General features: G+C 37.1%; 1 protein-coding gene across 1 annotated transcript in view; it reads left to right on the top strand.

The window, feature by feature from the left end:
- LOC111029473 (nuclear receptor subfamily 2 group F member 1-B) overlaps window positions 1-16,419 on the top strand; it is a 53,480-nt gene extending 37,061 nt beyond the window's left edge. The window contains exon 5 of the mRNA XM_022308478.1: window positions 15,413-16,419. Coding sequence (XP_022164170.1) covers window positions 15,413-15,687 — 275 coding nt within the window. The 3' untranslated portion in view covers window positions 15,688-16,419. The remainder of the gene's footprint in view (window positions 1-15,412) is intronic.
- Window positions 16,420-16,431: the final 12 nt, after the last annotated feature.

The following is a 16,431-nucleotide window of genomic DNA, read 5'->3' as shown; positions in this document are numbered from 1 at the left end:
CTCGTCGTCATACGCGCGTATAGTGCGGCCGATAACGATCCCCTTACACTAAAGGATGCGGTCATCTCTCGGGAGCCCCTCTCTTCCTGTGTTGCGTTTCCTTCCGGTCCGACACTTAACGTGGTCATAACACAAAAGCCAGTTTTCATAACCGCTGGGCGGTGGTGTATTATTATAAATTATAATAATATATACATATATATGTAAACGGAGGAATATATATTATTATTATACGCGCGCATATTCTCTGCGACGACGTCGATGACAGTGTTTTTTTTTTTTACTTCTCACTGCATATAGTTATTCTGTCGTTAAAAAAAAAATAGCAATCCCGCCGAGTGAAAATATATACGTTGCATATTATTGCGTATTTCTATATACATATTATGTATATTATTATCATATGCACCAGCTGCTGTCGGACAGCGGCGGCAACAAGCACAGTATAGGTATTCGGCCGCCCGTGTAAATCTCTCGCGTTGTATCGGTCACGATTCCTCACGGAACCAGTTGCTACGCATTATACACTCTATGTGTGTGTGTGTGTGTGTGTGTGTTTATAACACTCGTATTACAAAATAATATAACGTTTAGGCGTGTTCCGCGAGGAAACGATTCGCGGGGGATAATACGCTCATTGGTGTATATTATACATATTATACCTACGTATATCGAATGTGTAGTAAGTTATATTACAAATTATATTGGTGAGACGACGTCGCAAGTACAAGCTTAACTCTCTTCGCCCGTTAAATGTAATAATATTATATTGGCCACAGATAGAAACAAATTAAATGTGCCAGCGGCGCATCGCGTCTCGCCGAAAGCTATCCCGAAAAGTATCAGGCTCGCGCTCGTAAAACGTATAATAATCCGTCGTGAAAAACTGGTATATGACTATATGTGAGTATAATAGTAATATAATGCCTGGCTCATGGTTTAGGTGGGTCGCGGCGGCGAAGAAAAGGAGACTGTATGACTAGGCGGTTTATGTTTTTTAGGACGCAAAGAAAGCCAAAAATACGAGCACGTAGTACACATATCTTTAAAGTATTTTAATGGTTTCTATTCGATGGGTGTACTGCACGTTATATTATATACCTACTGGGTGATTCACCAAGCATGCTCACAGCAAAACGTACATATAATTTATGCATTCATTCGAAATTCGGATTTTTAGATTTTCAAACACTTGATTAGGTATAGTTTTCATTTTTTAAATGCGTACTTTGTTCATACAAATTTCTTTTTTAATGTTAGTGAATAACGCAATTTATTCATTTTTATGAAAACGGTGTTGCGTAAAATGTCAACATTTGATTAAGTACTTTCTGAACTATATAACTTCATGTCTCCATGAATAATAGTCCATAATAATATAATAGGTTTAAAATTTGTAGGTATGTATAATGATTTTTAAATTAAAGTTAGGTATTTTAATATATTTCAGTAATATCATTATTTTAGCACAACATTTTATAGTTTATAGAAATTGAAGGAGTACTTATACCAAGTAAATATCAAGTAAATAGGTACTATAATTAAATGTTGATTTAAATGCATTAAAATATTCAAAATATAATTTGTAAATTATATAAAAAGGGCAAGTTTCGTTAAAAAAAATGAAAGTTAGTACAGGACCCAACTTAAATTGTATACAAATCTAATCGTTTAAAAACATGGTCTTTATAAAGTTAACATAGTATAATAATTTCAAAAATCAGAATAATTTGAATAAATACATCATTAAAGTATAGTAGAGGTGGTTTTATCACACGCGGTGGTATATAACGCCGATTTATATATTTTCCTAGAAACAATATTACTGTCTTCCGCATCATCACTATCGCATATCTATAATATTATTTAGGTATATATATTGTGTACAGATACATGGTTACTGCAGACTACATTTAAAATGATTATAGGAATTAGACTTCTCACCTTTGGTTTTATTACTTTAATAGTCGTGTACGAATTAATTACTCGGACAAAAAATGTGTTAACCAGTTAACCAATACGCGTGTAATGTGTGGCGCGATTGATCGCTAACGAGCGTGTCCTCCCAACATGATCGTATCTAACCATTCTAACCGTTATATGTAAATCGAACAGCTCGTGCAGTATTGAAATCATAATATAAATAATAATAAAATTATGTTGAAAAGTCGACTGCAGCACGATGACTCTGAGCTCTGATAGTATTATTATGACAGAATTATTATTTATGATTGCACTTATAGGTATAGGTACTGCTGCAGTTATTAGTTAAACGCAATTTATCAGTGCAGTGGAAGACGACGATCGCGCAAAAAAAAAATATCTATCTCGAAAGAACCCCCACTCGCCCGGTCGCGTAATTACCGATTGTCGTTCCGACCATGCTATTAGGTACATTATTACATTATTGTACATTTTATTATTTACATCGTAATTCGATTTTTTATTTTCGTCGTCTCGTTCGTTTTGAGAAGCGTCTCAGAGGAGGGATTTCGCTTTGTTATTTTATATTTCTCGGGTCCCGATAAATCACAGCTTCGCGTCGTTATCGTGTATACACAAATAATATAACAATGCGCAGTGTCAATATACGCACTATAGTTGCCTACTACTACTACAACTACTGTAGCAGTCCGACAATCGACGACCAGAGTTTACGAATGAGTACCACCCATACACGTACCCGGTGGTAAAACGTATTTCATCCAGACATTGTCGTAAATATACGCTCTCGGCATCACACAACATCACATACCTACCCCGTGTATAATATAAGTCTGTTTACACACACGGATCAGTGAGCGCATCATCAACGAGTCATTGTGGCCCGCGCCGCCGAGAGGAGTCACACACACAGCGCTCGCATAATATTATTATAATATATTATATAGGTACAAACGAATATAATCACACCTACACAGACGCGAGATCGCGACAAACGGCATCAGTGGCGGTATATAATAATAATAATAATAATAATAATAATGATAATATATTATGATACGCGTGTAAACACGCGCACACGCCGTTTTGTGTGCAAATATAATAGATAGGTACCGTATTATAGTCGTCGTTATTATTATTATGTGCAAAGGAAAAGGACTGTCGACGACGATCATCTGCTACTGCTGCTGCTGCTGCTGCTGCTGCTGCTGCTGCTGCTGCTGCCAGTCGCCGTCGTCTTTTTCTTCTTCTTCTTCTCTTCTTCTTCTTCTTCTTCTTCTTCGTATTCGCATACAAACATTACAAACATAATATTATTATTATTGTTAATATCGTGTATATTATACACGATATCACGTCGCCGGGTGCGCGAGTACAATGGGTGCGCATAATGTGTTATAACGACGTCTCGCCGCGTTCAATAGTGTGTAAATAACGCGCGGTGCAGTTTATCTGTTAAAGTTTTTCGCGTTTATAGTACGTTCATATTATTATTATTATTAATAATACCTCTTCGGAGGCAGAAGTGGATAATATTGTACGGAGCTGTTCGCGGGAATGTCGAATTCTCAACACCCCCGGCCCCACGTGATTCACAAATTACCATGCAGTGGCATATAGGAACCTTCGAATGCAGTTTCTACTGCTAGTCTATGGGAAATAAATATAATAATAACTATGTAAAGTGTTCACTGTTATTAACGAAGAAACAACACAAGTATATTAATATTTTTTGATTATTTTCATTTTTATTGCCATATCTTTCACTCGTCTTCGATGTTTTGATGATATATTGATACACACGAACAAATAAAATAAAATAATTTATTTAACTACATAGAGCCCAATATTTTAAGAACGCCTTTTTTCGAAATGAAATTTTGCGCTCGGTCTGCAATAATATGTAGCCTTCCTACGCCACTCCAAATTACAAATCGAAAGTTCTCCAGAGCCGACGACGATATCATTATTAATAGGCATATTGTGCTGTATGCGGTCGGTTAACACTCTGGACGCTTTTATCGTAATAATATCGTTTCTGATTCAACCGGCGATTTGTATTAATTTGTCTATATAGAAGCATGTATGGTTATAGCGAGCGATCTCACATTATGACGTTGCACACGCATGCCGAAAACGGACTCTAATATAGCCAGTCGCTGAGATCATAATAATTACACTCGCCCGTACAAAACACACATCAGCCATAATATACATCTGAAAATAGATAGTTCATAACTGATTTAACAATGGCTGGTATACCTACGAATGAATGTATAATCGTTTGGAAAAATTGTAGCTGACCTCATGCGCTATACCTATTAATATTTATATTATATCATACTCAATCGCAGCAGCAACATGACGTGTTGTATACTTGTAGTTACTTATTTATTATGTTACTCTCGCTGCAGAAATAATGCGAAAACCAGTGAAGTGTTATGTTTTATATCATAATATTAGTTCGTTGGCATGTTTTTCCGTAGTTGGTTGGCATTATATATAAAAAATATAGTGTAATAACTAGGGTTAAAGAATATGAAAAGTTGTTTTATTATTAATTATACTCGCGTAATGTATCCCTCGAAATCAATGATGGGTCCTATTCATCAAAAACATCGCGCACGACAAAGTCGTGTTGATAATAAATAATAATACATCATGTCATAAATCATATAACCGACTGCCAGTGCAGAACGGGGACACAATATTGTCAGTCGTATGAGAAAATGTAAGTTTTTACGAATAGTATACATTATTATATTTGAGTGGTTGCTTGCCTATAAATGACCGTAGAAATATAGTATTTACTATATTATTTATTATACACATCCAATTTGTTCTGGAACGCCATTTTGCGTGTTTTCGGACTAGAAATATTATATTATCGCAGGTAGGCACGCTGCAGAATATTATACGTTAATACATTATACATATATTATTATGTACATTGTTAGCCAAAAACGCAGCTTAACGTCTTACACATAATAGTAACGCAGACTTCTATATATACATTATACATATAATATATAGCTCGGTACGACACACTTATATGATATTTTATATACAGTTTATTTCGCGCCATGTCAATTCCGATGTCAAACAATATATTTATTGCGCTACACAATATATTCGTGGCCAGTTTTAATACGACGCTAAATTGGCTTTGTTTAAACCCCTTCACAAACGGTTATATTGCCGCAGTGTATATAATATACCACGCTCGTGGTGGGCCCACCGTCATGTATTCATGTGTATTGTGTATATATATATATATATATATACCTTTATCATTATATCACATACACGCAAGTATTATTATACACGTGTATACATATATTATTAGGTACATATATATAGTTATTCACGTGTTCGACTTTTACGACGATGCTCGTAAATTCGTAATCCGAAATTGGGCAATGCCATTTCACTGGCTGGGATATATCGTATCCATATATGTATAATTGGCCGAATAATATTGCGGTCTGACCACCCACTAACTCATTGTCAATATTATATATATAGGTATGTATATATGCGTGCGCATATTATATATTATGTACGACAGTATACGTATATACATAATATGACGTGTGTGGAAATAATAATAATATAAATATTAAATATATAGCACTAAAAAATATCCTGGCAGACACTACATTATTATGTTATGGCGAATTTCTCTATACGAGCGGGACGACTGCAATATATCATTATTAATATTTCGTGTATAATATAGAAGTGCCTACATATACTTTGCGCTATAGACGACGTTCCTGAAAAATTATTATTTTAATTATCACCTAATATTATATTGTATTGTATATTATAATATATTTTAACGCACCGATCGAGTGCGTCGGGGCACGGGACCATATTATAATGATACCTATCGTTGCTATGTTTATTAGATGCGAACAACTTCGTTGTATATTACGAGTATACCAACATATTATTATCATGACATATCACAAACGACATTTCATAAGACCACTTGTGGACAACAATGTCGTTTCGCGTATATATTATGTAGACTATAATATAGGTACCGACTTTGCCGTACAATATAACATGTTAGAATAACATCGAACATTTTAACCATGGCATTTAGAACTGCAGCGCTGCATATAATCGCGTGTAACCCCGCAAGTAAAAGTTTACATATATGATACATTTATATGGTTCGAACGCATAATGTGCCCGCTCGAATCGCCGGAGAAAGGGAGTCGGTCGAGATTTAGAAGGATAAAGAGAAAAAAAAAGGACAATATGAACTGCAAACGCATACGTGTTATCTGGTTAATTGTTGTATATTGTAGTCGATTCGCGCATAGACGAACAATGTGCTGTGACTTATTGTCTCGAAAATATAATAATAATAATAACAACGCATACCGATCATTAGGTTTGACGAAACCGCGGCTATTCTTTTGGTCATCGTAGGTTTGTAGACGTATTCCGAATGCGGTTTGACGTTCCGTTGAGCCGGTATGGTTCGCCGCAATGACCGTGAAGTGTATAACCTACTTTTTTATTCTTCGAGAAACACAAAAATTATAGAAAAAAAACTTAATTTCATAAACCACATTCAAATAAATGTTCGTGAATTTTAAATCTTATTAAAAAATTTATTATTTCAGTAGGTACATAATATAATATTATGTATAATATAGAGGTACACTGCGGTTATACGACTTAAACTACCGTTTTGATTTAAAACACGAGCTTAAAATATTCGACAATGCCTAGACATAAAATATTCCAATGATTTTTTTTTTTACTTTTGTATAAATTGCATCGGAAAAAAAACCTTGGTGGTAGTACTATAGCCAAACACGAATTGAAAAATTGTAGTCAAACTCAATATACAATATTATGCATGATGGCCAATAATTGGTAAGTCGGAAGACAGCACACCCGATTTGTTTCATATCGACACCGTATTTTACGACGTTGTTTTTCGAAATTATCCTGCATATAATATTTATACACGTACTGATTTACCTATTATGTATAGGGCGGGCCGTATAAAATTTTTGTTTTAATATTTATTACGAGGCCCGTACGGAACGTGACCGAAAAGGTTTTCGTTGTAATCCGAGAAACCGTGACAAAACCTCCCGAAGGGTCAAAGTGTGTTTTATAGTGGACCAGATTGTTCGTAAACAGTGGGGTGGTATGCGCCGCGACCGGCGGCGGAGGGTGGACGCTGACGATTAGCCGACAGTTGGCCGAAATTGAAATTTCTCGAATTACACGGGTCGTTGGTACGTCGTAAAAAATAATAATAATAATCCCTGTGCGCTTTTTTTTCTCACTCGATTCGGGACGGCTAAACGTATCAATCATAAACTCCGCGAGATGGCTTCAGGAATAATAATAAGCCACGAATATATTATAATTTCAGCGCATTATTCAAGACTCCGTACTCGTATCTTATAATAAGGTACTATTGAGCAGAAATATTGTGCACACGTCGTTTTAATTTACGTTTGTATACCTTTAACATTTCAAATGACTAGTAGGAGAATATCATACAGCTGCAGTGGCCGCGCCAAACGCGTTTTTCCGATATTTATAAACATTAGGTTGGGATATTACGGTTACGGCGCTGACTTGTAATATAATATGTGTTATACTCACATACCCGCGGATACAAATTGAAAGCGATGGTGATTAATATTATAATGTGTTTGTTGTGCGTGTGCATCCCCTGCCCCTGTACACGAAATGGTCAATTCGAAGATAATTGAAAAACAAAAAAATTTAATACGCGGCTGTCGTGCATATTATTATTATTGAATTGAATTGAATAACAGAAGACGATGTTTAAAAAAAGCGGGGAGATCGAGGCCAATATGTACTTAACTCAGAATTTGAATTCAATTAACCACAGCCAATTGACTCGGTCACACAGCCCATATGCATCAACCCTTTCGCCCATGGTATATTATGTATAATATTATATGGGTTCGTAATCGGTGGATCGACCTCTGACACACACAATCGCACACGCACTGTGGTGGTGTTGCTGCACCTCGCGCACCATATTATAAGTACCTACAGCAGAATGCGGGCTGAATTGAATAATAATAATAATAAAAACACCCCCCCCGAACGCGCTGTTGTATATTAACAAGTGAGAATCATTATGGTAAAAAAACGACTGTTTAATTTTAATACTCGACAATAAATACAACGGTCTTAATATATCACTATATGCATTGCAGTCGCGTTTACCAATTAGTCGGCCTGCTTATCTTGATGAATACTAATAAAAAAACCACAAAAATGCGCAAATGGTACCTACCGCTGCATCAGTGCACGGATCGCATTTGCGCCTAAACTCGTTTTTTAAGTGGGCCCTCTTACATATATATAGTATATACTATACATTATACATGTATAAAATAAAAAAACAAAACAATTAACCAATGGAAAGGAAAATGACGATAAAAAAGTAATAACGAAAACAATTTCCGTAATCATTTTACGAGTGTGTTTCGCTGCGTGCTGTGCGTCTCTTCGTCGATTCACGTCCATCACTCAATCGCCATTAAAAAACTGCTATTATACGGCGAGATACTGGTTTTTTGATGCTAAAATTAATCATCGTTAATCTGAATGCATGAATCTCGTTGGAAATTGTTTTTATTGCGCATCCATGAAAACCTATACGGTATTATTTATTATTATCATTATTAATATTATTATTTTTTAATGTACGATTATAATAATAATTTAACCGTCGTCATACACGCAGTGGTTCCGGTCGTTTCTTGCTCCATCGTCAGCTCGTGACACGTATTGTACCTATATGGATGCTCCCTTATACCCCCCCCCCACCATGATTCACGGTGGTGAACAATAACGGGATCACGTGTTTCAAAAATAAATCGATAAAAATGCAGGCATTGCTGAAGGATGGCGATAATGAGTTATACTGCAGACGAGATTTCGACCGGTGTACAATAAAACGAAAAATGTAATTCAATTTCACGTGGTCCTCAAACATTTTTCAGACTAACAAAGTAACTGCAAACACGCAGAAAACTGAATAATATTATTGTAATATATTGAATGTACAATTCGCCTCCTAGCGTATTAGCGCTGAGTTTGAAAACACCTCTATCGAAAATGCTTAAAAATACCACTCCCGCATAATTTATTATAATCAAAAATAGGCCTTGTAAAAGATTTACACTGTTTAACTTTTTATTTTAACTATTTAAAGAAAATCTTATGTAACAGCTAAGTTTTTTCCAGTTATTTTGACAAATAATACAAGTTAATGCTACGTTTATACATATCTACGAAACTAGTTAATAAATTATTATTTTATTGGTTTAATCACGATTATGCGCACACATACAATGATTTTAAACAAAAATATACAAATAAATAATTCTTGTTTTAATATTATTAATTTGACGTGAAATTTCCTAAATCATTATAGCTAGAGTGAAATTAGAAAGAATACATTATTATCAAAATATTTAGTTAAAATTAAAAGAGGCACAATGACACCGTGTGTGTGACTCCGGTGGTAATTCAAAAAAAAATAATTTACTTCTTTTTAAATGGGTTAATAATTTTTTCTCCAAATTATATTAACTATTAGCTAGTATGGTTAAATATATATTTCGTTAACTATTAAATTATAGTTTAAAGTTAACTTAATTTAACCAACCCATGTGGCAAGTTATTTTTTTCATTAACTATTGCACACCATTGATTATTATAAGTGTACACACTTCACTGTACATGTGCCGTTAATTATAACATTCTCTCATAAATGGTTTATAAAATCGTCGATTAAATAATGTATTTAATCATTTTAATATACACGACGGTGATGTATTTTTGGGAGTTATCCACGATTTCCGATCAGATCACCCACCGGCCAAAACAAAAAATGATAATCAAATCTAAATTTGTACGCTTATATTAATCTAATAATATTAAAACATTTTTCGTTCCTTAGCCTTTAATTGTTTTATTCAAGTCAACATTTACATTTAAAGGGTTTCAATTAGGTATCTGAGATATTGTTTTAATAATAATTTATAATTTTCTTATTATGTATATTGTATAGATTTGATTTTTGAATGAATATTTTGATCATGTTACATAATAATATTATAATATATTATGTATATTTAGCAATCAATCCTTATTATTAATATTAACAGCTCTATGTCAACCTTAACAATAATACTTACGTAGTCGCTCACTTTTTTTGTTTTTCATTTTAATATTTTATACATTAAGCAGTTATTTACGATCACTTTTATTTTGATCGATGTCTACAATAAATAATCACACTAGTACACATCACACATCGTTGCCTTTAGCACGATAATAATATTTAAATTTAGTTGATAATAACTAATAAGTCACAACTTATCGTCTTATCGTGTATAATAATATGCATTTAAATAGTTAAGACTACATCAAATAATTAAATAATATTTAAATGGCTGATGCAGCCATCGTGTATAGTATAACACGAATATTCGATATAAAATCTTACCGACTTGTAATATTTTCATATTGTAACTCTCCATTTTGATGGAGTTGTGTCAACTGTTATACATTTTCATCGACGACCGAACAATTTTTTACTATTATTATTTCGGACGCGTGCCTCGCCGGAAAAATCTTCAAAATACGTCATCACTACAACGTCATATATCCTGCATGTGCGCATACATCAATCGATCCGCTCGTACCTAAATTCATATCACACAAACGTCGAGCATATACACACAACCGGGCTTCATTATGTGTATGTGTGTGTGTGTGTGTGTGTGTGTATTATTATAGTGCTGCAGTGGCGATCGGAAACTTTACCGCAAACGAGCTTTACATGTGCGCTACAGTCGTAGGTGGTGTACACAGTATGGCACGGTTAGCTTGTACAGAACAAATCGTTGGCCCGTGTAGCTGGGCGGCGGCGGTGCGCTCTACTAAAAGAGGGACTCGCCCTCGGTCGAACACCACGCCTTAGCCGTGTAAGCTTCGGGCCGGTGGCGAAATCCCGTATCGCGTATTATTACACATACGGCCGGCCGTGTATATAAAGCAGCAGAGGGCTCGTTGCCAAGTGCTGATGGTGTGTTGTACACATATTATACAGCCGACGAGCAACGTCTTCTGGCAGCCGAAACGCGGCTACGGTCGCCCGCTAGATATCTTCCTGCTGTGTAGTATATACCTACACGGCGGCCGAGGCTCATTCCCGAAGACTAAAATAATGTATATTATATAATACGCCGCGCTACTGTTATGCCGCGGTGGCGCGGCGGCGTCAATTGAATAATTCAATTCCGAAAAAAAAACCTCCCCGGGCGAAGTTTCTGTTATAATGTTTATGCAAATCGCATTTCGGGTTATTAGCCGCGCGCAGATTGCGCGGCGTCGACAACGTCACCTTGCGTGGCGAATTACTATTCGCCACGACCGGCCAAGTTTTGAACTTTGCCGCGGGTTTTCGCGCCTTTCGAATTATATTTTAATAATAACAATAATAATATACATAATATACAACGACCCTTCTCACGCGGGGTATGCCGTATACGTATATATTGTACACGCGAAATTGCGCGGCTTTCCTCTTTCGCGGTGTATTGTTTTTATTCTCATTTCGCAATTAGCTTAAAACGCTCTCGCCGAATTCGGTAGTTACCTATACATATATACACGCGTATTACGATACAAACTCTCCAAACTTTTGGCCGTCATTCCCCCGAGTCTGTTCCGCCGTCGCCGGCCTAATTGACAAAGAGTCGAAAAGTCGATGACTGTATATTATTATATATACGCGCAATAACCCTGAGCTCGACCTACCCCCGTGCCACCGACGGCGGTGGCTATTATTATTATTTATACAATATTTTTAGATATCAAAAGCTCTTTCTTCCCCAGATGGTTTTTATGTTTTCATCATTATACTATATATATATATATATTGTATCGTGCAGCGGACGACCGTTCGAAATCTCCCCGTGACGTGAAAAATCGCCGTAACCGAAAAAAAATAAACCAAATAATAAAAACGCTCAAAGGGGGACATACACGCATGCACATGCACGCACACACTCAAACTCTCTCTCTCTCTCTCTCTCTCTCTCTCTCTCTCTCTCTCTATCGTCGCGATTTGACGTTTAATAAAAACCGTTTTCCTGCAACTCAGTACATATATACGCTCTTGGGGCGAACGACATTTGCGTTATCGTACGTATGATATCTAAAAATATAATAACAACGACGACGTGTATTATATTATTATTATATCGGTCGTGGGTGATGAGAAGCTGTGTGTAGCCGGTGCGGCTGACCGCGCGATATACCGAATATTCGCCGAGGCCTTTATGCTGCAATATAGTCAGCGGAGGGGTGATCGGGCCGTACGTATACGTATTGAATGAGCGTAATATATATGTATAGATGGGGGACGATAGAAACAAAAAAACTAATCGCGACAGCCCGCGACGAAAACAGCGCGAGCCTTTGGTGTACACGCCGCCGCCGTCGTTTCCGAAACGACCCTGTTTTTTCTACCCCCGGTAGTAATGCGTACATGTATATGTGTTAGTACATACACTCGGTGGCGATGCGATTATTATTAATATTCGCGTAACCGCGATTTCCGTATATTATAAAATACTGTTATGTTGTATGCGTTTGTCGCATTCACTCGGTCTCGAATTCTCGGCTAGAACAATATTGTATTATTATTTATACAGCGATGTATACGCACACCATCATACGCGGGGTGGTGTTCGGGTCGAACGAAAATAAAGGTAATTGATAATATAGGTATTATTCACGTTGTCTGCGGTTAACTGCGACGCCAGCAAGACAACCTCTAGTCATACACACATTATAATATTCTCATTTCTCTGGCGTGAACAAAACCGTTGGTGAAAAATAAATATATTGTGTACGTACACGATAGCGTCTTCGTCGCGATCGTTTAGTTTTTTATACATATAGTCCGTGTTAAATGTAACGTTTTCATTCATCTGCCCCGCGGTAATTAATGGGCACCGTTCGCGAGAGATTGCAATTGACCGCGGCTAGAAACTCTCTCGAATTTAATAACCTAACATATTATGATAATAATATAATTCGAGATAATAACATACGCGTGTATATAGTGACAATTAAAAAAGTCGAAGAAAAAAACCACTCCCGACGGACGCGACGATAGTATTATACGGTACGACGCACGCGAAACATATTATAAGGACGCGAGGCCGGTGAGAGAGAGAAAGAAAAATACGTCGACGCCGCGATCGAATGAAAAGGATAATATAATATAAGAAAAGATCGTGCCCAGCACGCGCGCGTTATTAATTTAAATAAACTACGCGTTACGTCATCGGCTATCATCGTCGCATAAACACATAATATTATAATGGATACGAAATATTTGTGTGATTACCGCTCCGCCGCATGGCTGGCTTGGCCGCCCGCCGAGGTCAAATGGTCCATTAGGTGCTGTACGCCGACCGACAATAGCTGCAACGGCGTATTATTGTTTTATAGGTACCTATGGACGATGATACAGAGTATACCGCACGAAACTGAGTGATACCGCAAATATAGAGACCAGAATAAGTTTCCAATGATATCGCGAATATGATTTTTGAGCACTCGGTGATAGATAGAATATGGACAAAAAAAAACCAAATCTTACCCTAACCTACATTGCATTCCGTGGAGAGTGTAATTGGAAATCAGGAGGTGGATTTTATTTGGTTGAGCATAAAATTGATAATATGTTATGTATAATATTATTTGTTAATTGTTGGAAAATATAGTAATAACTAATAATTCAACAAATATTCTTTCTGAGTTGTATTTAACTGGAACTATATTATCGATATGGAAATATATTTTTAATATATAAATAGCTAGGTAGGCATCAAGGATCCGTCTATAGGCTCGTTGGATTGTGGACAAAAACCGAATTTTTTTTATATATTTTATACGTCATCTAAAATATTATATGCTCGATGATGACGACCGCGACGTTTCGCTTGGAAATCGATGTTTTCGGGGTGAGTGTTTTTAGCGAGGGGAAGGGTTTGATCTCGCGACACACACGAGTTTTTGGCGTTTAAGACCTGACGGGGATGACGAGTGGCGGGCCAGTCGAAAGGGCAAATATTGTTACAACGCTTCGCCGTATACGCATATACATATACGTACATTGCAATCGAGCGTCCCTCTTATGCTAATGCGGGCTGCAGAGGGGCCTAATTAAAGAATCATCCCTCTCGCTCGGGGTTGCGGCGCGGTTATCGAAAACCGAAAAAACAAAACCGCACGCCAAGCCTAACGAAAAATTAAAAATATATGTATACGACGCGCTCGCGGCCACGTAATCTGCGGGGGTGGCGCGACAGCCCTGACGAGTTCGTAAACAAACAACGGCGCGCGCGAGTTATATTATTAAAATATAATAATATTGTTGTTGGCGAGTATGGGTGCAGTACCTACCTCGTTGCATACATCACTGCAGCTTTTCTATGCGCAGCTGGGATTAACTTATTGCCTCTGAGTGATTAGCTGGTCGGTCAAAAATACAGCAAACGGGTCAAGCTTAGTAAGTCGTCGATAAGCTAAAAAAAATCCAAAATAGTATTATAACAGGGGACGCCGTGGATTAGTCTGTATTATACTCTATACAGTGGCGGTTTATTTCCCCGTTTCCGTTTCGTAACAGAAAGAATATATAATTTTTTTTGTACGCATAATATTGTCTAAAAGCATTTAATATTTGATGACTTCTTTGAGAGCGCACACAGCGACATGTTATTATCGTCAACGGTCTATTATTCACGACAATAATTCGACTTAGACCTCTCTTCACCACACTTTCGGTGCCGTTTGACAGAATTATATCGTCCCAAAACTCCATGTACCAATATATTTACATTCATATTATATTTTAACACAAAACCGGTTACAATGAAATGGAAATCGAACTCCTAACAACGCGTAATAATATACTCCGGCCAACGAGTAAATATTGTGTTTGTCCGCAGGTTGCTTGATCTCCCGAGAGAACGAAAATCGAATTAATTTGAAATTGATTTATACGATAACACCCTCGACGAATAGGGATATATTTATTTTTTACTCGAGAAAATGCTACGAAAATGCTCAAAAAGAAATAATGTACGGTTTTTTTAGACTTAATGTCGCAGTAAATACATCCATATTATGTAATACACCTATTACTCTCGTATATAATCGAACCCAGAGACACCAGCGCTCTCTGCAGTAACAGGTGATTCATACACCCCGGGAGTATAAAATTCCTAGGTCAACCCCCGGTATATTAAATATCGGTAGTTAAAAATTTGTTCAAATTTCTCATATCAGCCAACATTAAAAATGCATCCTTAGAACGTGGCCATAATTTAATATTATTTTGTTTCTTACCGTTTCACAGACGCGTGCGGGTTGTCAGACGTGGCGCACATCGAGTCGCTGCAGGAAAAGTCTCAGTGCGCCCTGGAGGAGTATTGCCGGACGCAGTACCCGAACCAGCCGATCAGGTTCGGCAAGCTGCTGCTCAGGTTGCCGTCACTGCGCACGGTCAGCTCGCAGGTCATCGAGCAGCTCTTCTTCGTCCGGCTGGTGGGCAAGACGCCCATCGAGACGCTCATCCGGGACATGCTGCTAAGCGGAAGCAGCTTCAGCTGGCCGTACATAAACTCCATGTGACACTCCGTCTGGAGGCAGATGACGGGCACGCCCGCCCCGTTGTGATGCCGCGCCGCCGCTTAGTCTATATACACTCCGCCGGTCGTTGTCGCGTCGCTTGGTAAAAATGCATACGATGGGTGCGATGCGATATCCACCCACATAATGTTATTTTATGATATGATGTTGTGATATTTCAACGTGGCCGCGACACGCCGGGGACGCCGTGCCATCACCGCCGGGCGTACTGCAGGACGTGCCGTCACCTTTTCCGCGCGCCGAGAGGGAACCACCGCATCACCATCGCCGCCATATCACCTGCACCGATCATATTATATATTATATTATTGTAATAATGCAAGAAACGTGTTCGACGCACGATGACCTACACACACGGCATCACTCGATTATTATAATATATTTTATTATTATTATTTATATATTATTATATTACCTATGCGTTTTACTATATCTTTTTTTTTTTGTTTTTATTGTTTATTATTATTATTATTATTTTTTTTTTTTTAATATCCCAAAAATTAGGCCCTAAGCGCGTTTTAGTCTTACACGCCACTTAGACGACTGGGAGAGTTGCAATATTTATTACGATTTAATACCGTATAAAACATTTTTTTATCGGGTCAAGCATGATAAAAAATTCCATCGATGTACATTAAACAATTTTAATTTTATTATTACTACCTATTATTTTTACTGTAGTCAAACCTGCGACTGTAAATACCTACATATATATATATATACGAA

The sequence above is a fragment of the Myzus persicae genome, unplaced genomic scaffold (genome assembly GCF_001856785.1).
Source record: "Myzus persicae strain clone G006 unplaced genomic scaffold, MPER_G0061.0, whole genome shotgun sequence".
NCBI lineage: Eukaryota > Metazoa > Arthropoda > Insecta > Hemiptera > Aphididae > Myzus > Myzus persicae.
This window is presented reverse-complemented; position numbering and strand designations above follow the sequence as displayed.